This window comes from Epinephelus moara, chromosome 19 (assembly GCF_006386435.1).
Source record: "Epinephelus moara isolate mb chromosome 19, YSFRI_EMoa_1.0, whole genome shotgun sequence".
Classification (NCBI taxonomy): Eukaryota; Metazoa; Chordata; class Actinopteri; order Perciformes; family Serranidae; genus Epinephelus; species Epinephelus moara.
The window spans coordinates 25,252,250-25,277,778 of NC_065524.1; the positions used below are offsets into that span (position 1 = coordinate 25,252,250).

Genomic DNA, 25,529 nt, shown 5'->3' on the forward strand with positions numbered 1-25,529 from the left:
TCTTAAAATATATTTCCCACAATTCCTCAAAACTCACAACTGCTCTTCTTCCTCTTCTCCCCAGGCGTCAGAACAGAACAGGATCTTTACATACGGTTAATCGATTCCATGACGAAGCAGGTAAGCTGCTGTTACACTTGTTTCTACGCACACAGCTGCAAAAAAAAAAACTGCTTACATCCATGGCTTACTTGTGCAAAACCCTATAACACGCCGTGCAAATCGTCACCCCTGAGATGCATGCAACACACGGTTTTAAAAAAAATAAATAAAAACGTGCTGCTTGCAAAATGCAAGTTGTGGCACAAAATCAAATTACCGATGTAACAAGACGAGACAGCTTCCATTTCGACTGTTTACGTTTGGCCATATCATATTGCAAGACTCCAAAGTCAATTTTGGGCTCCTATGTAGGCTCACATTAAAATTTAAACACCACGTCTGCTCCATATGATCAGATTTGACTTTTCCTGCAAAGTGTCAGAGGTGACGCTCTAAACACATTTTAAAAATTTGCATTAAGTATTATATTTATAGATATAAATATTAATATATTTTTTCTCTGAGGTGCATTTCACTTAACAAACATTTGAGTGACTTTTCAACCCAGAGCCCTGCGCGTAAAACGTCATTATTAAGTCTTTACGCGCGTCTGAAACCAACGCAAAGATTTGCAAAGTTAATTATAATTCGGGGAATAAAATCAGACGCACTTATTTCAGCTCTCCACCTCGTGTTTTGGTATTAAATCGAGGGTTTAGCCGGAGCCTTCCTTGAATAGAGCCGTGAAACCCTGGGCCACTGGTCACAGACAACATTCCTGTGCGAATGATCCGAGTCAATGACGCAGAACAAGCAATTTATGGATTTCTGTTTCTACAGCTGCAAACTGCGACATAAATCAAACCAATATAGATAATCGCCCGGTTCCTAGCACACAAAAAAAGAAGAGAAGAAGAAGGGGAAAAAAAACATCAGGTCAAGTAGGACAGCTTTTAAAAGCAGAGAGTGATGCGACCTGGTTCAGATATGTCACTTTTTCAAAGTCACTCTCTCATATTGGATTTACGCGTGCCAAAAAAAAAAAAAAATTAACAATGTCATCAAAACATGACAGAAAAGCCACGCTGTTTATTTATTTGTATTTTTATATTTTTATTAAAAGCAGTATTTTGTCAATAATGTGGTGCTTTGCCTGCGTTTTGCACTTGGTGCCGGTTCAGTATACGAGGGAGTGAAGTGTCTATCCTTAGAAATGGAAGAAGGAGGGAGGGATCGAGGGAGGGAGAGAAGAGCGGCAGAACTGATAGCTCCACGCCATCTGTTTCAGCCAATGCTCAAAAATTACTCAACCGTACCGCCAGACACCGCTTTTTATCCACAGAAAGATCATTGTTAGCGGCTCAAAATAAACAACAGATTGCCCATTAACACTTTCCCCCAAATATCCCCAGATTATAAGCATATTGATGACACTTCTATTGGATCTCTCCTTATGAAAATCTCTCTGTCTCTCTCTCCTTCGCTGTCTGTCTCTCTGAGCCACAGGATATTATCTAGATTAATAAAAAAAAATACAATTTATTATTATTATCATCATAATCATTCATTTTACAATGAGATTTTTTATTGTTGCTGCCCCAAGAAATATTGCTCTTGCTCTTATTATCATTATTTTTGTAATTGTTTATTGAGGTTGATGTGTATATAAATTAAATGTAATTTATAGTGCTGTGATTACTGTAATTTCCTACATTGCATTTGCTCATGTAATATGTTCTGTTGTCCCATGATCATGTGTGTTCATGCTCTGATTTATTTTATTAAGTGCAAAAACACCAGCCCAGTTTTTTGGTGAATTTATGTGAATTAATATGTGTTTAAGAGATGACTGTGTTTTCACTTTATTTCCATCTCATTTCCTTTCAAAGGCCATAGTTTATGAGGGCCAAGACAAGAATCCAGAAATGTGCAGAGTTCTTCTTACCCATGAAATTATGTGCAGGTAAGCATTATTTTTTTTTCTCTCGCTCTGTCCATTTTGCAGATCCAGGCAAAAAGTAATTCCCTCCCCTTCAATAAGTTTTGACACTCATGATGTGATGCAGCAATCCAGGCTGTCCTGTGGTCCTTCAGCAGCCACAGAGACAGAGAGAGACAGAGAGTAGACAGAGAGGGAGAGAGCTGCTGTCATTTCCAACTTTGATATGATGTGATTCAACTTTGATATGAATACGAATATGACAGTGAGAATGAACCGACTTGTCTTTTCCAGTGAAGGCAAATTGAATGTATAATAAACAGCCAGTGACACGGTACATAAGTTATGTTTTTTAATTTTTACTTTATTTATTTTTATATGCTAAGAATCGCATGTCATCATTTAAAGCCTGCCAGAGACAATGTGTTTTCTGTTAAGTTATGCATAGGCGTTGCATGCCATGTATCAGTTTTTTTTTTCTTGCTCCCCCCCCCCCCCCCCCCACTTCTTTTTAGCACAGAGTCAGTTCTCGGTTGATCCCACCTGTCAACAATGATTAGCGAGCCTTTTAGCGTCATTTAACCACATAAATCTCAACCTCTCATATTGCGCTGCTATTCAGCGGTGTCATTGATACTAAAAGGAAAAACGCCTTTTGTTGTTATTGTTGAGCTCAGCATGAGCTTTGTGAACATTGAATTCGGATACTGTCGGTTAACCTCTCCTTTGTTGCACCGGTGCATTGTTCAAGTTACTGGTTGAGAGCAAGTGCAGCATGAGAGCTGAGAATGATTTGTCTTTTTCCATGCATAAACTCATCACTCACGCTCAATTTATACATGCATCCATCACTTATTTGTGACACGTTGAATATGCTCGTGCTCTAGAGGTAATATTTTTTTTTGTGTGTCAAGAGGAAGTGCGTTTTGCTGCTGAATAAAGAACTACTTTAAGTGCTGCCTATTATCACATAAGGAGATAAACATAATAAGAGCAGTTGTAATAAGAATAATCTTTTAATATCTTATTATGTCTTAATTTCCAGGCGTGTGATACGTATAGTTTTTGAATTATATTTTTGCTCTAATACACCGCAGCGCCTTAGCTATAAAACACATCTTTATTACTGCTGCTAGAAAGTCATGTAAATCAGACATATTTAAATAATGTGTGGTTGACTGACAGTAGCTTTGCACAAAATCTTTGTTTTTCTTTCCGCACCATATGGCATAAATCAATCTTATTCACATATGTTTATATGTTTTCATTTCAAATGGAAGCGAGGATGATGTATTTGTTTATTTTTGCAGTTTTTGATTCAAGTCCCAATCAAAGAAGTGAGAGGCAGCTAGCTATAGGCTTAGGGAGGAGATGGCTGAAACATGTGGTGGAAGATAGATTAGTGCTTTTGAGGCCATAATTGATAAATGCCCTGCAGAAATATTGGTTGAGGGTGGCACCTTGCATCTCCCTCAGAAATAGCAGCTTGGCAATTAGAGGTAAACAAAAGCTGAAGCTGTGAAAAGTGACTCCCCTGCCTCCTGGCCCAATCCCCACTCCCCTCCCCTCCAACACTAAGCCAAACAACACAACATGTTGTTTTCACCATTTTTATCAGCCATCAGCATCAATGGAACGGATAGATTGAGTGAAGGAAATCTCATGGCAGTTTTTTTTTTCTCCCCGATATCAAAACCACTCCAAGGCACTTAATAAATGTATGTGGGTTTGTGTGCATTATTTATTTATTTTTATTTATTTAGCAAAGTGTTGCTTGTTCTGAGACACTCTGTCTGTGTTCCTATAGCCGATGCTGTGACAAGAAAAGCTGTGGAAACAGGAACGAGACTCCATCAGACCCTGTGATCATTGACAGGTAGGCCGTGTGCAGCTTCCTCTGTGTTTGTGAATGAGAAAGTGAATGAGTGAGCGTCTTGACTAAATGGATGAGTGACTGAGTGGATGAGCAGGCACATGGATGAGCTAGTGAACAAATGAGTTCCCTCCCGGTGTGCCAGACGGCCCAGTTGGGCTGACTTGCATCTTATAGCCTCACAGTGTGGGAACTGTGGGTGATTCTGTGTGAGTGGCTGAGGGGCGTCTTTCCCAGGTACCTGTGCACCGAGGGGCGGTCACCACCTGGATAGGGTTTGTTCAATCACAGGTGGTTCAATCACTAGAGGATCATGCTGGGAATACACCTAATTAGCTTAGGCAACTTCACATTTATTTGGCTGGCTTCCCTTCTTTGTTTACGACAGTGATGCTTACACTGTCAATAGTTGTTTTTCATTGACTGTTTCCTTCTCTCAAGTTCGCTGTGAGCTAGATGCCATTAAAGTTTCGTTTTAGAAGGGATAAACATTTTATGTCTGCTGTTTTGTTCTGCACCTTCAGGGAAGTTACATCTGCCACATTTATATTACCTTCATCACCTTCTAAAGAGGGAGAATAAATGGTCTCCTCACAGGCATTGACATTTTTTCTCACACTGCGAAACTGTGTGTCCTGGTCAGTGTGAATTTGTGTAGGTAGTTTAGCGCGCGTGTGTGTGTATGTGGTGGATATAGGGGTGAGGTAGGGGGTGTAGTTTGATCGTCGATCTCAATGTAACTCTCACCACGTAGTAGGGAGAGACAGCAATGCTAATGTTTGACTAGCCGGAATCACTGTTTGCTTAGTGGAGAATGCCTGGTATCTGACAGAGGGGACAACTCTCTTATTAGTAATCAAATAGGGCTGAGCAGTTGTTGCTGCCACTCCACTCCAGCGGCTTCTCATGCATCAGGAAGTAGGAGCTGGCTGCCCTGGGAGCCTGGATGGATTACCAGAGCTACTGCTGTCTGAACTCAAACTCACACAGACACACGTAGATGCACACACACACGCGCGCGCGGGGACACAAACACGACACCCACACATACTCATATACATGTTGTTTATGCTTTTATGCTTGACAGTGAAAGTGTATACAAAAAAAGTACTGAGGTGTTTAGGACAATGTCAGGATACAGCTCTTTTTTTTTCTCTATCTGATACCAGAGGGATTGCTTAATTTATTAGTCAAGTGCATCTGCTAGTGAAGGATAGCACGAACATTAACATATAACTTGAGACGTCTACTTTGCTTAATTTCCGCCGCTTTCATGTTTGCTTTGTGTCGCTCTGCTGCCTTTTACTGCTTAGAGTTTCGCACACCATTGTTCTTCAATCTGCGGGACAAAACATGTAACATAAGTACAATAAGCAAAATGAATGCATGGAGAATTAAAGTCAAGAAAGAGGGGTGGGAAAAAAAAAGAACAGGGGAAAAAAGAAGCGGATGGATATTGTAAGCTCAACTGGCTCAGGGAGGGCTCGGATTTTCATTGTGACGAGCCTGAATAGGAGTAGAGTATCCCTTTCCTTGCACAATGAGCGGCTCTGTTGAAACACAAAAGCATATGTTCCTCATTAGACCCTCCCATTGTCTCCATGTCGTAACTATGAGCCCGTCAGCTCACCCTAACAGACCCACACAGGTTCCCAGTGACTGAAGGAGGCTTGCAGAGAGGGGTGCCTGTGAAAGGTTGCAGGGTTTAGCAAGAGTTACGGACATGGCCAGAGCACACTGTAGGCTCGCTACGCAAGACTATTTACCGCAATTACTTGACTATTCCCGCTGTGCATATGGGTAAGCTTTTAGTTAAAGCTTCCATGTTTTACAGCCATTGCTGTTACATCTGTCATTTTCTCATGCACATCATTACAGGCACCTGTGCTGCGGTCGCTGCTGGCAGAAACTGATTATTTCCAATTGAGTAGAACATAGTTGAGTGACATAAACCTAGAGGAGAGGTTTGATTGTTGAATCAGGCATGTCTCATCTGTCTACAATTACAGTATGAAAACCAGCTAGCACTGCCACATTTCCTAGAGAAACAGTAGCATGGCCGAACCTTAAGAAACAGATTTGGAGTGAATCATTGATGGCGTTCATTCGCTGTAACATTTTCCCAGATGGTAAGAGGGGAAAGCGCACACAGCTAGCTGGCATCTAGCAAGACATTAACTGGCGTTCCCATGGATCTGGCATATCCAACGGAGTTTGGGAAACTTATCATTCCAAATGTGTCCTATTTTCCTGCGGTCAAGCCAGACATCTGTTTACCCTATTTTCTCTCAGAGTTTTGATACAGATTTTCACTCAGATTTTTGAAGAGGAAGGATTCTCTTTAAAAAAAAAAAAAAAGAAGTTGGTTAGATATAGGCCCAACAGCTGTCACAAAGTTTCAGCACTGCTTGGTCTTTAAATATTTCAGCACTTACATTTGATGCCCTTGCATTATTCATACGCCTTTTTGGATGAAGAAAGGCCCTATTTTTGTTGCATTTGGGTGGGTTTATATGTGTTATGAGTCAAATTTTAACAAAGTCAGTGCATATTTTGCTCCACAAAAAAAAAAGTCTATTGTGTTTCAATGGCGCGCGCATACTTTTTCAAGAAAAAAAATATCAAAGTCAGTAGGTGCTTATGTTAAATAAAAGAAACACTAAATTTATCTAGTAACTAATTGCAGCACTTTTGCTGTGACCGCATCACTTTGCAGTTCGGTGTAATCATCTCTCCCCTTTATAAATCCTGCAGTGCTACAGATGTCACATTTATAAGTTAATGGTGCCTTAAAGTAAGTGGGGGTGTAGGTTTATTCAGTCGGTAATTTGAGTCTTTAGAATTATAGTGATGAGGTACCCAATATCTGATTAGATGGCTTTCCCATTTACAGTGCATGTAGTGTATAGCCAAACATAACTCAATTTGCGATGACTCTCCTGGTCTGGTATCTGTCTTCACTCTCTTGCATATTGACTTTGTCTTCTCTTGTGTGAAAGATTAGATACATTGTTCAGGCTTACACATGGATTTTGTAATAAGACAGCACATGTTGTTGAAAGAGGAGAGAAAATGACTCATTCTGCGTGTCAGGGTTCAAAGGTCACATTTTGCTCAGAGAGGCTGGAGCAATTTATGCAAGTGAGAATCAAGACAGAGAGAGAAAGAGAGAGAGAGAGAGAGAGAATGTGTTATCAATGTGTTTTCTACCCATGTATGAATTCTGAATTTAATGTATGTTCATACAGTTTAACATCTTGTGTCAATTTACGCTGCCATTCACAAACGGATTCTGGACCAGAGCTAAACATGTCAGCTCCATTTATTCCAGCGGCTACGGCACTCCCTTTCACTTCCTGTCACAAAGGTCAAAGAGCACTGACCTTTGGAGTGCAGCCCAGCCACTGAATAATTCATGACATTGACTTGTTTTTTTCCCTTATTTTTTCCCCTTGTCTCTTTTTTTTTTTTTGGTCAGCACACATGGTTGTGCTGTGGGAGGCTTTTATTCATTTAGCTCATTTATAAAGGCCTCACCGCACCTGTTCGTGTGTTAATGCGATTAAATTTTGGCCTAATGTAAATTTTGCTTAGCTTTCCGTTATGTCCCTCATTAGCGAGCCTGTATTTTCTAAATGACTTTGCGTTATCGTTCATTTGTGGAACACCTACGAGGTCATTTCCCAGAGTGCACTTGACTTGTTGTCAAGTTGTTTACCAGAAACAAAAGACCGCAGCCTTAGAACGCCTCACATGTGGTTCCCTCGGCCTTCTAAGAAACAAATCGGAAAATTTGTGTGCTCCCATCTGGTTTTTGCAAAACCGTGATTACCTCCAAAAGCTGAACAAATGCCAGTATTTATAAGGTCAGCCCTTTATGTGGAAATGTGATGTAAATGAGAATCAGCGAAAGGGGACATTAAACAAAATTAAATTCATTGTCTCCTTTAATGTCATTTACATTTTTGGCTAAGCCCTGGACTGTCAAAGAGGATTTCTAAAACCATTTTAATTGCACATCAGCATTGGAAAAGAGGGTGTGTTTTCACTGAGCGGCTGTCTTGATAACCTGCGAAGAGAAGTCTGTTCATGAAGTACCTAAATGACATGTTTTCACTGCATCTGTAGAGGGGCAATTAAGATGGCACTCGGTACGTGGTGTTAATCTAGCATTGTGCTCCCACCATCCATAATGAAAATGATGCAGTGGATGGGGTCACTGTTGTTGTGATAGAGAGTTGATTGCTGCAGGTGTTCCTTCTGGATTTTTTGCATTATACCGTTGAGCCGTGGGACCTGCACTGCAATGTTTTTTTAGGCTTCACAGTGAGTCATTTAAAGCTGTTAACTTGTGTAGGAAACACTCTCTTTCTATGTTTACACACGCATGCAAACACCTGCACACACCTTTTCATTTAACAATATATCCATCTCAGCGTTTTATTTATGGCCGCGCGCGGTGTAATTCATGTGACAGATGTGAGTTTTTTGACGCCCATTGAGAAATTGGAGAATAAACTGGCCACCCCTGCCTGAGTCGACGTGATGTTTGAGTGAAGCCTGTCTCCTCCCGAGCCAGAGTAGGAAGAGCAGGAAGTGTTGAGAGCGAAAGCTGTACTTGGCAGCTTTCCTTTGGCTTGCACTTGCCGAAAAATGAAACCCAGACCCTCTCTGCAGCCCCAGAGCCAGAACCTCCTTCCCAGAGCTCCAACATCCAGGATTGGGTAATACTGTTCACTAAGCAAAACATTACCTCAAATTATTCTCGCCCTGTTTTCTATTCCCTCCTCCCTCATGTCGGTTTTATCGCAGTTTGTAAATGTCAAGACACGTACAAAGACGCACAGTATAAATGATATTTTCCAAATTATGCTCACATGTTTGGGTTCACATGAGTGGCGGCTGAACGTAACGTGGTGCCTGACGCTCCCGAGGGAGACCCACCTCACTAGGGTAGGATTCCCCAGTGGCATCAGCTAATGGCAAGACTTGACAACAGCAGAGAAGCCGGGGGTGTTGTGTTTTACTAGCGCTGAGCAGGGGTGATGACTTTAACATGTGTGCAGAGAAAGACTGAGATGTTTGTGCGGTGTGTGCATGTGTTTTGTGTGTGTGTGTGTCCCCGTGCATGCATGTGTGTGTTTTTGCTCTTGTGTGTGTGTGTGTGTGTGTGTGTGTGCTGTGCTAAAGAGAGAGGTGTGCAGTACGAAAGAGTGGCGCGGGCCAACAGAGCGACGGATTCGGCTCCAGCTTGACGGCAGTGAAAGACGAAACATGGTTCCACATGTGTTGAGAAAGAGCAGTCCATCTGTCCATGGAGACAACCCCTCCCCCCTTCACCACCCCCTTCTCTTTCCCTCTTTCCTTCTCCTCTTCTCCTTCTCTTGCTCTCCTCTTCCCCCACTCTTTACTCCCCTGGTTCACTGCTGACAGAAACAAGGCCAGAGCTGGGGTGATGGGATGAATGCTGGGCCAAGAGCAACACTGGACGCTGTATACACACACACACACACACACAGTCACACACACAGACACACACTGAAGAGAAAGAAGAAAAGGTTATCAAAGATTTTTTTTATGTTGTTAAAGTTTACTATCTTCAGTTGCGTTCACTGACTTGGTTTAGCGCTGCGTTAATGTGATTTAACTCCGACTGTGGAGCAATGGAAATGATTTATTTTGATATTATGAAAGAAAACAACCTATTAAGATTTATTCACTTCTCCTTGACACACTGCCGCAATAAGCCACCATGGTGAAAAAATCTTACATTATTGAAATTAAATCTGAAGTAAATAAAACATGCCACTCTTTCTCAAATATTTAGCAGCCCTCCTTTATAATTAAACTTTGTAGCTGTTTTGAAGATGTTGTTTGGTTTCTTAAAGCATTAATGACGCAAGAGCTTTGTCAAACGGCTTCTGATTCGGTGAATCACATTTAGGTCACTCAGACCAGTGGGTTTTTTTTAGCCATTTTTTCTTTTTGAAAAAGGGTATCCTTTCTTTCTCTTGGCATGTTCTCACTCCCATTCAATCCTTATTAGGTTTCCCCTAATTGTCAAACAAACTGTTGGGTCAACCTCAGTCGTATCTGGCCGTAAAACAGCACATTAGGCCCTGGTGAGGGATATATGTGGTATTTCATCGGAGACGGAGTAATGCTGGGGTTTTATGGTTAAGTACCAGTTCACGCCCACGCCATTTGTTTCGCATTAGAGTGGAGGTTTTGTAAATCAGATCAATATGTTCGCTGAGATGTGATTCCTTGTCGGGATCTCCCGAGTCGTTCTTTCCTCAAGTATTTTTCTTAGGGGACTGGTTGTCGATGCACACTCCTCCGCTCCCCCTCCCCTTCCCATCCCTTCCCTTTTTCCCTACCTCTGTCAGTCCCTCCCTCCATCTCCACCTCAATCTATTTCCATTTTCTGAATGTAGCAATTTGTAGTGTGACACAGGCAAGATTAGGATGGGAAGCAGTCTGAAGATTTCATCGGACATGGTCCTGCTCCCGCTGGTGTGAGGTCACAGGACAAAGATGGGGGAATTCAGGGATAGGGTCATCAGTTACCTCGGGGAAACGAGCTGGTCTGCTGGCTGCTCTGTTGGCCCCAGGGGTGCCTGGGATGTATCGGAGGAGAAGCCCCAGAGAAAGAGCCCTGAACCAGTGTCATTTATTAAAAGTGACAAGTTATTTCTAACTATAGCTCTGTTTTTATTGTTTTACAATGCTGTCATTTGGAACAGTGCCCCTCTCTTCAGGAATCACAAACAAGTGATGAATGAACGAGGTGACCCGCTATTTTTTTTTTTTAACATATACACACATCGCTCGATGCACTTTGGCCACACATGTGTGCTGTTATGTTATATTATGTATTTTGTTGCGGCGCTCAAATGAAACAAATGTGCAGGTTTAATAAAGATTGACCGTATGATAAGTGTAATGAAAATATTTCACCATTCACCAGTTTTCTCCAGGACATTTGTTCAGTAAATTAATAACAGCTTACAGTATGAATCTCAAGCTGACCTCCGCATAATCAGTACCAGAAGTCCCACAGAACATGACCACACTGTGGTGTGTGTGTGTGTGTCTGTGTGTGCACAGAGAGTTGAGCTATTTTAGTGTTCCTTCAGTGGACTTGTTTTTTATTCCGGAGTTTCTTTATTTAAAAAAACAAAACATTCATGCTAATAATGGAGTATTTATTCAATGTTTGACCAGTGCTCTTCATTTAGGGTCACCGAGGTACTCTGCTCCCCCTCTTTTTTTTTACTGCCTGCCCCGACTGCGTTAATGATATATGACAGAAATTTCCTTGAGCTGGTTCAGTGGCAAGAAAGGTCCTGGCTAGTCTATATCAATCCATCTGACTTATGTTCCCATGTCTTGAATTACCGCTTGATGGAAACCTGCTGCGGGCTTCTCTTGCCAATTGAAATCAGATCTCCTCCACAGCCTGGTGTGATATTGATCCATATTCAACACCCAGGCAGCCGATCGATCAGTATTGATTTACAATAAAAAACACTCCTCTGCTTGTTCAGCACTGCGATCGATACTTTAAAGCAAAGGGGGGAAAAAAATATTTAAAAAGAAGAAAAACGGGATTGTGCTTTTTACCATGCAGTGACCAGCTGGAATATATATATATAAATGTGAGGGGATGTTTCATTTTCATTAGAGGAGTTAAAGTGACCAAACCTTGACCACACCGGCGACCGGCAACCACGTCCGCAGTGAACAATGATCCTCTCCCGCCATGTGAGACAAACCAATAAAAATGGTTTAACGGGATGACACTTCTATAAGGACTCATTTATTGAAGGAGGTGTGTCTGTTTCTGAATTAGTGGCACATCTGCACTGCAATGGGGAGTGCTAAAACTGTCATATCAAATCTGTCTGAAAATTGAAACGGAATGCTAAAAGTGGTGGATCAAGCCCGAGCACTTTAGCTTGATTTCAGCGTGTTAACAGGATGACATGATTTCCTGTGGTTTTGATATTAATTTGTCTCGTTCTCTTTCCCACCCGCAACACACACACACGCGCGCGCGGGGGCCTCTGCCTCCCACGCGGCCATCATTAGGGCCGCGGTACAATGCCGAACACATTGGAACAGGCTAAGGCGACCCACTCAGCTCCAGTCCAGATCCACTTTTCTCCCTGTCACATCTTAGTCCTAATCTCTCGGACTTCCTCCCCTCTGCCAAATAACCGTTCCCATCCAGCAGGTCCCAGCATTGGCCCGGGCTGCCAACATCTGAAAGTTATTATCCCCAATCTCTGACATCCAGGAGTTTACAGTTATATAATGATGGGGAAAACCACATGTCCCCAGAGGCAGAGAACATTTTTGAGATGCCTCCCCATCTGTTTTGGGGGAGCTGCCCATTTTGGGCCAAACTCAGAATGGCAGGCAGATTTTTTTTTGTAATTTTTATTTTCTACCACTGGAACAGGCCAGTCTGGGAGTCATTATATGGGGTGATAAAGCAAATCCAATTGGGTCAGGTTCCCCTCCACACAGTGCTGGTGGCACCAGCTCTCCCTGCCTCACTGCTCGTCCCTGACTGTGTAAGTGGTGGTTGTTTGTTTGTCCTAGAGAGGCTGGGCTGGGGGACTAATGCAAGCCCGGGGGCCAGCCAGGTCGGAGGCGACGGTAAACCCGAGCTGCCTGGTGTAGCAGTGCTCCCTCACTGCTGGCTCGGCCTTGTTTGGACTGCAGCTCCGGTTTGCTTTCTTAGAGGGAAGCTGAGCCTCCGTAATCATTGAGCCTTTCGCTCGGGTGGGGAGCACAGCCGAGACCGGAGGGAGTGATGACATAGGTCCGCAGAGGCCTGGCCCGGTCCACCCCTGCTGCTCTTAGCATATTTATTTTCTCTTCTCATTGTATGGTTTAAGTCACACCATATTATGTTCGGACCTTATGCACGTGCATAGGCACTCAGATGTGATGAGGTGCATGGCGTAAAGCTGTAGGCTTTGTTTTTACTAATAACGCCGGGGATTAGTGACTTGCTGACCTCAGTGTAATCTTTATTAGACTGTTAACCATATACTCTAGTTATGAAGCAGCCTTAACTGATGTGAGAGCGGTGACACAGATGTGCGATTCAGAACAACACAAATGGGGGAAACTAACCAAATTACATGCTATTATTAAATCAATATGTAACAGATTATGTTATGTGTTAGATGAATCTATGTTTCTGCTAAAGTACTCCAAAATCTTACAAATTTAGATAATTTAAGACCCCCATCTTGCCCCCTGGGCGCTCCTCAAAAATGTTTTATTCAACATCACCACTCTGTTCTGTTTTGTTACGTTATTGAAATGGGTTGTCGATTCGAATAGAGTCAACCTGGTGGGCCAATCTCATTGTAGCCAGTGGAGAGTGAAAGCCATCTCTGCAGCATAGCCTCACCAGAACACACACAGAGATTGGACGAGGGGGGCAGTGAGAGCGAGAGTGCCTTCTCCAGATGGAGATCCCAGATATGGGGGAAAATGTCCGGGCCATTTTCCAGGGTTTCCATAATGGGAATCTACCCCTTGCTTGCTTATTAAGTTGTGCACACAACGAGGAGTGAGGAGAGAGATGGAGAGGAGAGGAGATAAGGGCAGGCGAGGCGAGAGATGGACAACCTGCACGCCGTCACCTCTCTGTTGTAAGTGTCAAGCAGACCCTGTCGGAGAAATCACAGGTCATGTGGATAGATGATTGTCAAAGCACCACATTGATATAAGGGCTTTCTTTTTTTCTTTGAGCCGCGGAGGCGCATGATAAGATTTGTTTTTGTTTTCTGTTGGAGAGGGAGAAAGTATGACGTTCAGGTCAGGGAGGTCGACTGGGGGGGTCACGGGGTCACAGCCTTTTTGGTACCTGAGTAACCTCACATGGCTAAGCCATTTCTCAGGCTCCCTGAAATGATGGTGGGGTGCGGAGGGGAGGGGGTAGGTTGAAGGGGTGGGCAGGAGAGTGATCTATCAGCGGCAGCAGCAGACATGCAGACAGAATGGCAGCTACTGCAGCTAAACAGAGTGAGACAGATAGGCAGAAGTCTCTCATACGTAACACCAGGAGCTTTAAGACGACAGCGCTGAGTGTTATGGATGCTTGACATTGACCTCTTATACAGACATGGAGTATTTATCAAGGTTGTAGGACAATAGTGTATTTGTTTGTAAATTATTTAGTTCACTGGGTGAGATGCTACTTTCCTCTCATAACACTCGCCGCTTTTGTAAGATAAGCACAATCTGTTTCAATTCTTCCGTTTGTGCGTCTTGTTAGATGTTTTCGACAAGACTAAGAATTTAGGTGATCATATTTTGAGGACTGTCAGTTCTATCAATTCGAATCTACTTTATAAAGAGAAGCAGGGGAAAAAAAGCTCTGAAGCTTACATTTCTCTCGAAGAGAAATATTTGTGTACAGATAGGCCTGTCATTCTGTGAAACAACATTCATGATTCTTTTATTGGTGCTCAGCCATCACCCCCTCTCTTCCTCTGTGGAAAAAAGGGCTAGTCTACAAAGTGGCTTTTTGCCGTTTGAGAGAAGTAAACTTCATCAGGTCGACGGCGAGGTGTGCTTCACATGTCACTCAGTCGAGCTCCCTCCTAATGAAATGCTGCATACAGATTTCTGCCTGCGGGCTCAGGGGGATAAGACCGTGGTAACAGAATGAAACAAACCCCTTCCCATTCCCTTCACTCACACACACACAAACACATGCACATGCAAAAACATACACAGACAAACACACATTCATACAGCCGAATACACACCCACACACACACACACACACACTTGCTGGAGAGCATCCATGTGAGGAGATCCAAATCTGCAATTTATTCAAATATTGATATTTCTACTTGTCAGGAGAAAGGTGCCTTGAAATTTCCTCTGAGTACTCCTGTCAAAAAAATAGCAGGAAATATGTCAGATAATTCATAAATGGAGTTCAGCGCTGCAAAGTCAGTTGGGAACAGCAAAAAATATATATGCTTGTCAATGAAGAATAGGAGCAATATTACAGAGCCTGCTGCTCATTCTTCCATCATGTCAAGCAAACAGCTTTTGCAGGCCCATAAGTGTATGTTTCAGTCTGTGTGTATTTGTGCATATGCATGTATATTTGTATATGTCTCCGTGTATGTACATGTGTATGTATATTTATGCATGTGAATGTGTGTGTGCTTTGGCTATGTTGTGACTTCTACTTAGATGTGTTTGTTATCTTCTTCCATCAAGACACCCCATTTCCCATCTTGAGGCAGCCAATGGGAACGTGTCCTTTTTTTTTTTTTTTTGCAGAGGTCCGTAACCGGACGCTGGCCTCCATGTGGTTTGAATTAGGGCCCCCGAAACTGTGAAGGACGCCTCGAATGACGTGAGGCACTTGCAGACCAAATTCCATTCTGCTGAATGGTGGAGAAAAGAGCTCTCCGGAATCCTCCGAGATTTTTTGGCTCTGGCCCGCCAGCGATTAAAACAGGGCGGAAACCAATAACTCAATGAATCATGGGGCAACGTCCCATGAAATCTCTCACTGCTCTGTCACACCCTCATGCAAACCCAAATCAACTTTAACTCTGCTGATTAGTCTTTTTTCCAAAGTGAAAAAAAAAGAAACCGGACAAAAGTCTTGTTCTTTTCTCCTGTTTTATTAAACGGAACTTTCAACACATTGAGCGGAAAAGCCACCCTCTCTCCCCCTGTCAGTTACCTCCATTTTGACAAAGTGCGGGCTTCCTGATGATGCATCGCTTGACCATGTTGTGCCAAGGCAAGACAGAATAGGACTCCACATATCTCCTGCGGTCATGTGATGCCATAGTTCATAGCAGTTGATGAGATGCAGTTTGGCACAGCTTGGGACCCATCTGGGAGATGCAGATACGCAGACAGGAGAAGTATTTTACAGCAATGCATCTGCGCGCTTGAAGAGCTATTTAGCATATGCTGCTATACGAGAGAATTTGCTTTGCCGTTGCCAGCTGCAGATTAGTCTTCATTTCTCCAAAATCCAACAGAACAGCTGATCCATAGCCGTGGACGGCTAGCGTTGACCAAAATAATGTTTTATGTTAATGCAGCATGTTATTTTATATTTTACTTAATTACTTCTGCATTACGTTGAATTATTCTGTTGAAATAACACAGGGAAAAATGTCCAGTTTTTCCTTGTATCAACAATAACAATGTCAAGCAGAGCAGTAATGCTGCTGCCAGCACTGGCCGGTTTGTTTCTGTTAGCTCTAGCAGAAGTCAAAGCCCATGCTGCTGCTCTAACTCAAGTGGCTGATATGTTAGGCCATCTAGGGCATGGCAGGCGGTTGACAGTCCATGCAGCCTGTCTACCCACAGGACATCTCCACATAGTGTGTCCACAGTGGGGCCAGCGCTGTCATCTGGGCCCACTATGGACCACTGCTCTGCTGACAGTGAGAGGGTAAACGTTTACCACCTCAATCCCCCATTAACTCGGTGAAGGCGCTTCGATCCTCTGTGAAAATAATGATATTGATTGGAGCTTGGCTCTACAAACGAAATGGTTGCAACTAAAAGAGGGATGGGCCCTTGCATTAGAATATGGGATTTTCGAGGATAAAAGAGTGTTTGGATCTTGTTATATTTTTCCTCTCCTCCATCTCCCTCTAGCTTTCCCCCACCTCCTTGTCTCCTCTCTTTCTGCATTTTTATGTGTGCGCATGTAGTGTGCGAGCCCGCGTGTCTCCTAAGATTACCCCCCGCTATCCCCGCAATCAAACAACAAATGACAACATCATTGCTCAGGCCTTTCAAAATACGACACAAAAAGTGTGTTGTAGCTACATTAACTTGCAACAACCCCCTAATAGACCCTTGTGGGTTTTGTATCACTCCCCCTCTCTCTCTCCTCTCTTCTCTCTGCTAGGCTGTCACATATCCACCCCCCTCACAGTGCGAGCCTCCGAGCCTCGGTGGAGATCAGGAGCTCCCTGTCGGAGGTGCTTTGTCACGTAGCCCAGGGAGCGTGGAACTCACCCAGAGCTGTTGAACAAACACAAGCACAGGGGCTGTCAATAGCAGCTCCGCAAACTAATTGCCTGTCAAATGAACCACCCTCGTTAAGCTGCCCTCACACACACACACACACACACACACAACCACACACACTCGTGCGTGCACCGTGACATTCATACGCTCACACACACATGCACACACACCCACACACAGAGCCGATTTGATTCAAAGAGTAGTGATACCTTGTTAGAAGAAAAGACACACGAGTGGCACTTCTCTGTTTGCCGCCTTGTTTCTGCAATCGTTACCGGCGTGTGTAGTGCAGTCACCGTGAGATTGCCATTTTGTTATTATTAAGGGGAACACAGCATTGTATAGTATAGCTGATGTAATCCAAACCCATCCCACACACCCTACACTTATCAGCTGGCGTAATATTTCAGTTTTTAAAACCACTCATTAGATGGTAGCAGAGCTCCATACGCCAAATGTTATTGTTTTTGTGTTTGTTTTGCTTTTTTTTTCCTGTAGTCATTAGGCGGTAGCAGTGGAGTGCCCAGCGCCTTGTCTGGGTGCCTGTAACAGTGCTGTCGGATTGACACAGCTGGGGAGAGCAGCTTGAGGCTGCACGCTCAGGAATACACAGGGGTGTTCAAAGCCCCTCTCTGAATCCTGATCAGAGCGCTGCCCCGGCCAACTGATGGCCTATTAAATATACATGCGCAGAGGTCAGAGCTGGAGGTCCCGGCTTCCTCCCAGCCATGTGCACTTAAGCGGAAGGGCTGGGCAACAATAAAACCTCCTCTCGCTCCAGCGAGCTCTCCCCTGACACCCTCACCTCCAGTGTGTACGTCAAGTACAGTGCTCACCTAGCGCTATATTACAACTGCCTTTGTGAAAAGGCCAAATGATGCATTTTTTACATGGTTATTATATATTTATATTCAATAACACCAAGGACCATTCTTGCGTCTGTCTGTCTCCTGTTTTTTTTCCTATTGTCACTGATAAATAGCCTTGCTCGATACAAGCGTACACAGAGTTTGAAGTGAGTCCCTCGCCTTTGTAGTTTACCGGAGATTGAGACAAGGAGGTAGAGGGAAGAGCCCCATAATGGCCAGTCATGATTAACATATTCAGAGTGACACTCTCTCTGTGTTCGTTCGTTAAGCCCGGTCTGTCTGACTAATGAAGTGGAGCGGCAGTTTATCAATTAACCCAGCACTGAGCCATTTGTGCTGGGGATAACACTCGCGCTGGGTGTCACGGTGATCCAGTTTGGTGCCCTTTAACCTCTGCGAGTGTCCAACAAGGCGGGACTGTGACAGCAAGACACACAAGTCCACGACTGGAGATCCACTAAACGGGATTTGTGCCTGCTGCTCGCCGGCCAAATGCGGAGAGAAGGGTGTGGATTGATTGGGTAATAGGATCATGAAAAAAGATCTCCACAAACTAACATTGGGGGTTTTCAGCATTCTCAGACTTCGCATAGATCATAGCAAACAACTTAGTGCTGTCTCTATTAAAACAAGCCCTCCCCTGCCATTATCTTTCCCCCCACTGCTCCTTCCTCCATTTCACATTGTTTGTGTTCATTAAGACATGGGCGACCTGCCTTATCCACACATCAGACCTAGCTCTCAAGAGTAATTGCGATGGTCTCGCAGAGGATAATGTGGTTTAAACTCAGTATAGCCTGTCTATTAGGAGAGACATGATGGCAACCACAAATAATAAAGAACTATTTATTCCTCTCTCTGTGACGCTAACTAGGTAACATATCAAGCCAGCACCGCTAAGGGTCTCTCTTACTGTCAGATATGGCACCCTTCATCCATTCCCAATGGCCCTTGCCTCGACATCTCTGCTCTTCATTTTCTACATGAGCTTGGTCATAAATGCACACACACCTCATATATATTTGATAGTTAATATTTATCCTCGCTGGGGAAGTGCACTTTACATGTGGTAACATACGATTACCTGCAATTCTTATAGCAAAGAAACAAAATCGATATGGATATATAATTCATGACGGAGGGGCTATCAGTTTTTATGGCTCTCTATCCAGGCTCATTAAAGTTTTATCGTAATTGACTGCAAGCAAGAGTTTTTAAGGCATGTTTCTCCCTCACTTTCTACCTTTAATAATTAAGTAAAGTTTAATTGGTTGTATTTTGAAGCACCTAGTGGATGATAGGAGTCTCCCAAATTCAGAAGCATGAATTATAGAGTGATATGTTATGCATTAACCTGTCAGTTTGTTCATTTGTTAAGGCAGAAAAGTATGGTCCCAGCCCCCCAAATCACATCCAGAAATCGAATAACTGGCCGAGGCCTTCAAAAAATTCCTTTTTATGTCTTTCATTGCTGTGTTAATGTAGTGACATGACGCTGTCACTCACAACGCTCCCATCAAGCGCCAGCCCCGAATCGACTCCGCTGATTGGTGGTCAACTTGTTCTCCTGAAGGGAGATTGACAGACGGAAAATTGCACTCTCAGATTTCACCCTTCATTCGTTGCAGTTGTTCTTCCACTCGTCAACTCTCCGCCATGCCTGAGACAGACAGAGGCTTTATCCATTAGCTGTTGGCTTGGCGGGTGGGTGGGCAGATTGAGGCGGGATGGAGGAGGAGATGGGGGTAGGAAGACAATCCTACATTTGAGCACTCTGAGGGAAAATCAATCATGTCATCATAAGTGAGAAGTATGGATGAATTTCATCAGCTGGTTCCTGTCCTGTTCACGCCGCTGGCTTTCTGACTGGCCTGTCCCTCTGATTGGCATCCTCAATGACCCTTAAATCCAAAAAGGGGAGAAGATTTTGAAAACACTTTAATAAGAGAAATCGGACAGTAGTTTCAGGGTCACAGTTTCCCACTTTGCCTGCTGCTACACTGTGGGAAACCTCAAGTGGTTTCTCTTGACAAAGTGGTAATAGATTTACCATATGATTTTGTGCCAAACCAGCATTAGGCAGTTTTGTAAGAAAATGTTTCTCAACTATTTTTCCGTCCACAGCAGATATGATGAAGTGTTATAAAGGGCAGCAGCACTCTGCCACTGAAAATTTATTTTATAATTTTCCCCATCATCTCACAAGGTCACCGATGAGCACTAAAAGCATCATAGGTATAGGGTGTGAAGCAATCAAAAATGGATGAAAGTGAAGACATGGAAATCACAGATGAGAAATTGACAGCCGTTTACAGCCTTGTTGTTGATGTGAGTGACAGAGTGAGGGGAGAAAGTGAGAGGCGACGAGTGAGGAGAGGAGGGGGAAAAGGCAGAGTTAAAGTGGTGATAAATTTAATGGAAAAATCAAATACAAAACAAATTCATTCCTCTAAACTTGATGCTTCAGTCGTTCTTTTCTTGGCCTGTGCTAAGCCTTAGAATAAACTGTCACTCCTTATCGATCGCATCTGAATTGTTACCGAGATTTCTGAAAAGTAGTCTTGACACACACCCCGCGAATAGTAATCTTGGGAGATGAGAACATCCAGACTGAACAGCTAACACCCCTGACTTAAAATAAAAGAGGCTTTTCTTTTCTCCCCTTTTCAAATCCGAGCTAATACACTTTGGTGAATTACAAATTCAGCGATAAATATGTTGCGGTGAAAGATGTGCCCTTGTTGGATTTTATTGTCTTTGCTGGTAACTGTGAATGAAGGGGTGGTGGAGGAGGTGGTGGTGGAGGTGCTGGTGGGGGCTTAGTATTTTGTCATGGGGAATGTTTATAAACAGCAACTGAGCATGAAATGTTTGTACACGATTTGTTTGCCATTTGTGATGGAGATGACATGATCAAAAAATCAATTCACTTCACATTTGATTTCCAGCACGCGGTTAAATGACTGCTGTCGACAGCACCCACTGAAATTCATGTATCATGGTATGGTTCATTATATTCCGATGGTGTATTAATTATGGCTATAGATAGAGAGCTCTGCTGTGAGCGGTAGCCTAGCTGCTGTGTGCCAGGGGGAGCTAGCCCGAGGAGGAAAGCTCTGCTTGTATCCACTCATCCCTCAGCTGACAGGCTTGCTCCAGGAGAAAAGGATTTCTCCGGATTGAGTGCCATTTTCTCTTCTTTAACAAGGAAATTAGTGTGTAAAGGAGATCTGTCAGGATAAAGTGCAGCTTGACTGCTGCTGCCCTCCCCTCCTCTCTGTCTTTCTTTCCCGCCCTTCCCTCCCTTCCTCATCCTGTAACTCGCTCTCCACCTCTCCCTCGCTTCTCTCTTCCTCTATCTGCCTTTCTCTCCTTCCTCTCCCTTTCTTTCCCTTCTCCCCCACTCAATGGCTCCCTCAGGGGATCTTCCTTGAGCATTAGCAGAACACATCCAATGTCCCAGCTACATGATTTCATGATATGATTTGTACCGGGGATTTGCAATAATCCGCAAATAAAGTTGAAAGTGAATGACTCTCAATAAGAGACGCAGACAAGCAAAACCAAACCTTTTAAGATTTTCTTTATCTTTAATAGCATGAAAAATGAATTTGTTTTGCATTAGATCACAACAATTTAGCAATGGCCTGAGTATGTTGTTTTGTCTTTGGCTTTTATGATCATGATTAATTCCTGCACAGGAACCTCAGTGATATACATAATGCATCATTCGCTCATTTAAATGTTCAGTTCCTCTGCAGTTGCAGAGAGCTTGGTAGCTCATTACACATTACCCATGTGTGCCTGGGAGTTGGAGTGTGCCAGCTACTCACTTGTAGTCAAAGATACAGTATCTGCTGCTTTAGCAGGATGTCACGAATTGACAATGCGATTAAACCCAGGTGTCATCTCCACCACTCCAGCTTCATTCACCTCATGTTAGTCCCTTTATTTTGCTCCAACATTAGTGAGAACTAACTTTTCACCTCAAGTAGATAGACAGGGATGAGACCCACTGGCACATTTTAATAAGTCTGCTTCAAAGGTGTAGGGCGAGGGGGGAAAAAAAATCAAAACATCCTGGGTTAATTTGAAATGTACTCTGCATCTGTGATGGGAAACAGCCTCACAGGTAAGTAAGGGAGACAATTAGGGAATATCCGTAAGTGCAGGAGCTGCATACTAAAAAACGCAAATCACTATTTCCCCATCTGGCCCCTACTGTGCCGAGAACTGCAGCTGAGGTCCGATTTCACCCGTCAATCACGGCCGCTTCGCTGTGGGGTGTGTGTCCTGGTGAGAGAGCCTACCCCCAAGTCATTAGCACACACAGTCAAACTGTACTGAGAACTGCCCTGCACCGCTCTGCTCTGCACCACGGTTTAAATATCCCCAGCCTGTGACAGGATCAGTTTAGCGATCTGTAGGATTGATCTCCTCTTTAAAGTTTTGCCTGAGGCGACTCTAATTGGGAACGAGGCTGCCTCCCACTCCCCTCACTCCCTTAACTGTCAGTCTTGGCTTTGTTTACTGAGGACATGCCCAAACCTATTTACTCAATAATGAGGAGACGTGGTGGGGATGCTGCTGATCACATTGAGGCCCCCAGCGGGACTTCTGCATGCTGGGAAGGGCGGGAACATCATTTTAGACTTTTTGAGCTGGTGAAAGTTAGCCTACGCCGCCGCTATAATGTGGAGTAGTGAATATTTTTCTTTCTCCTTGTTTTCTCATATGGCTCTCGTTCCTTGATTTGCAGAACACTTGTCTACCTTAGGGAATTTATTGTTTTTTTTTCTGTCATACCATGAAGCTAGCTAAAATAGAACAGCATTTTAAAAGACAAAGCACGTAAGTAGTGTCATTTTACACTGGTAAAATGCCCTCCATATGTTCTGTGCCATCTAGAAAGAATTAAAGCAGACTGAGAGCCCACTCCAAACATGTGAGGTATCGCCAATGTCTTGCTGTGGAGTGGACTATTCATGACTGGAGTGCTTTGGCCTATTGGGCCATTTCCTTTTTTCCTTTTAGTGAATTCCTCAGATTCTCACTCTCATTTAGGTTGTTTTCATTTGCGCTGACTGACAAAGCCTTTGGTGTGGATAGCGAGGCTATAGAGTCCATTGATGCCCATTGGGATTATGAATGATGAAGTGGAGAAGCTGCCGCTATCAGAGGGACACAACACTGCTCTTAATAGAAAAGCATTTAGAAAGGCAGCACGGAGGAGGCGGTGGTGCTGGGGGCTTTCTGACACTCGACTGATAAGAGGCAGCTCTTCAGAGGTGGTAGTGTGTACAATGAAACACGCTGATGGGGATACAATGACACACATGTTGCGTCTGACAGGCGGTGATTTAGACGTGGGGTAAAAAAAAAAAAAAAAAAAACCTGGACCACACAACAGAGAGTTTCGTGACGCGATACTCTCGATACAGATTTTTTCTTGTGAGGCTGCCTGTGCATGTTTCTACTTATTGGTTTGATTTGCGGGAAAATGCATTGTCATTACTCATATCCGGCCGTGACAGATTGAAGAGGGGCAGGGAAAAGGGAGAGAGAGGAGTTAGTAGTGTGGTGGCACGGGAGTGAAAGAGAGATATGCAGAAAGGGAGAGCTGTCAGTTTGAGGAATGAGCCTGATAAGAGGAAGGGACTCGGCAGATGGGCAGAAGAAACCGGCAGCACACTTCTCAATTAAACATGTAAATACCAAAAGCAGGCAGCGATGGAGATGAGAAAGTTAAATAAACACAGCACCGTGCTGTGATTACAAGCTCAAAAAAGCACCACCTTTGCCACTTTTTTTTTTTTTTTAGCTCCCGCAACTCCAAGGAACTCTTTAATCCAGCTGAACTTCTGCTTTAACATATTATATATTTCATTTTCTTTTTCTTGTTGTTTTCATCATCTCCCGTGGCTAAATTGATTCATGCAGAGTCAGATTCTTTGGGAAGTTGCACGCCCACCAGGAAATCCTGATATAGATCTAATTGAGCTATTCATCCATTCACTTTGTCCTTTGTTAGAATTCCTCTATTGTAATATTTTTTCTAATAATTGTTGTCCATCATTTTTACATACGTGCCCCCCCCCACGTGCACCCTGCTGTGAACTACAGGGAGTATCTTAAATACTTCTGTAGGCAGTGTCCCTGACATTAATAACAATGAGCTTGGCATAACCACAGTACATTCTTAGGGAAGATTCACAGTTTGACATTCAGCCCAGATGCTATCGCGGAGCCTCAGTGTTTAAGACCGCAGAGAAGACAGACATCTGTCACTTGTTACCTTTGAAGTGAATAAGAGAGGGACGCAGAAAAACACAGTGGACAAAAGGCCATTCTGACCACAGACCCTCAGTGTTTACAAACGGAAAGGGAGAGTGACAGGAGAAACTCAAGATGAATGGATCGCTGCTGTTGATCTCTCCTCCTCATTCCATGTGCTAAGTTATTCCGTGGCTGCTACCCCAGTGGGGGGTGTAGGGAAACAGGAAGTTGAGAGAGGCAGGCAGAACGCCTCAAGGACTCTGGAGGAGCAGAGCACTGCAGCCTGCATGGGGAAAAAAAACCTTACAACTTACTGTACACTTCTCTAACCTGAGGTACCAAACATTACAAATGTGAACATAATCCACATTTTAATGAGTAGATGATGCTATATTAAGGCAATATTTGCAATAGTGTTGATTTGCCGTGTTGAAATAACAGGATCTGTTGCATTAGCTGCTCTTTCTGTCGAGTGTGCATTTAAGAATAAGTGTATTTTGATATAATTATTGGAACAATGGCCGTATTCATTTGTCTTCTGTCATGTCTCCTCAGACCTGTTTCTATTTCAGGTTGCACGTCAAGTGAGAGCAGCTATATCTGGCTGGCAATTAAGCTGGTCCTGCCTCCCCTTGATGCTTGATTAGTCCGATTGATGGAGGAGGCCATATGTGGCGGTGTCAAAACTTGGCAGCCAGGCTCCATCCTCTCAAATGAGAGGCAGGCAATAAAGAGGCAGGCTGCCCAGAGTGGGTGCACGTATGCGCGGCCTGCAGCGCCATGATTTGGGCCCCCTGATATGTTGCATTTTCTCTAGGGGTCTTCGGGGCAGTGACCACTTCAGCCAAGTTCTCGTCGGGGCAGAGGTGGCCACCGGCTAGGGGTGTCACTGTACTGAGCCCTCTGGGGCACCAGCTCCAGGCAAGGCGTGGGGAGTGTGTGTGTGGGGGGGTGGTGGTGGAGGAGTGGTAGATGGGGGGTTGGGAGGTTTAGAAAGCTGAAAGATATGGCCCCCTTCCCAATCTCGCTCGGAGACAACAAAAAGGGAATGCTTGAGAAGGGGAAGCAGCGGGAGGAGAGCACAAAGACAAAGGCGCGGGCAAGGTCAGTCTAGCTAATGGGCCTGAGCCGTAGGCTGCCTGGGGCTAGGCACACTTCTGTTCTCTCTCACACACTGGGCCTTCAAAGACCCTTCAGTCCACCCCTCTCCTTCTCTCCTCTCTTCCTCCATCTCTTCCACTCCTCTTTTACTCTTTTCCCCACTTCCACTGGTGACACTTCCTCCCTTCAAAAGGTTCTGCACAGGTGCCTTTAAAAACACATTTTCCACGAAACACCTCCCAAGCACTCGCTTTCGACCACTGTATCAACAATTGTGATGTTAACGAATGACATTTCTCCAAGTTGAAATTACTCCACACATGACGGAAAAGATGTTTTCTTCCTGAAACTAAGAGGAAGCGGGATTCTTCAGGTT

General features: G+C 43.8%; 1 protein-coding gene across 8 annotated transcripts in view; it reads left to right on the forward strand.

Moving 5' to 3' along the window:
* ebf3b (EBF transcription factor 3b) overlaps positions 1 to 25,529 on the forward strand; it is a 67,915-nt gene that overhangs the window by 1,737 nt on the left and 40,649 nt on the right. For all 8 annotated transcript variants that reach the window (XM_050071617.1, XM_050071616.1, XM_050071618.1 and 5 more), the window contains exons 4-6: positions 65 to 120; positions 1,932 to 2,005; positions 3,789 to 3,857. In XM_050071617.1, the coding sequence (XP_049927574.1) occupies positions 65 to 120; positions 1,932 to 2,005; positions 3,789 to 3,857 (199 nt within the window). The remainder of the gene's footprint in view (positions 1 to 64; positions 121 to 1,931; positions 2,006 to 3,788; positions 3,858 to 25,529) is intronic.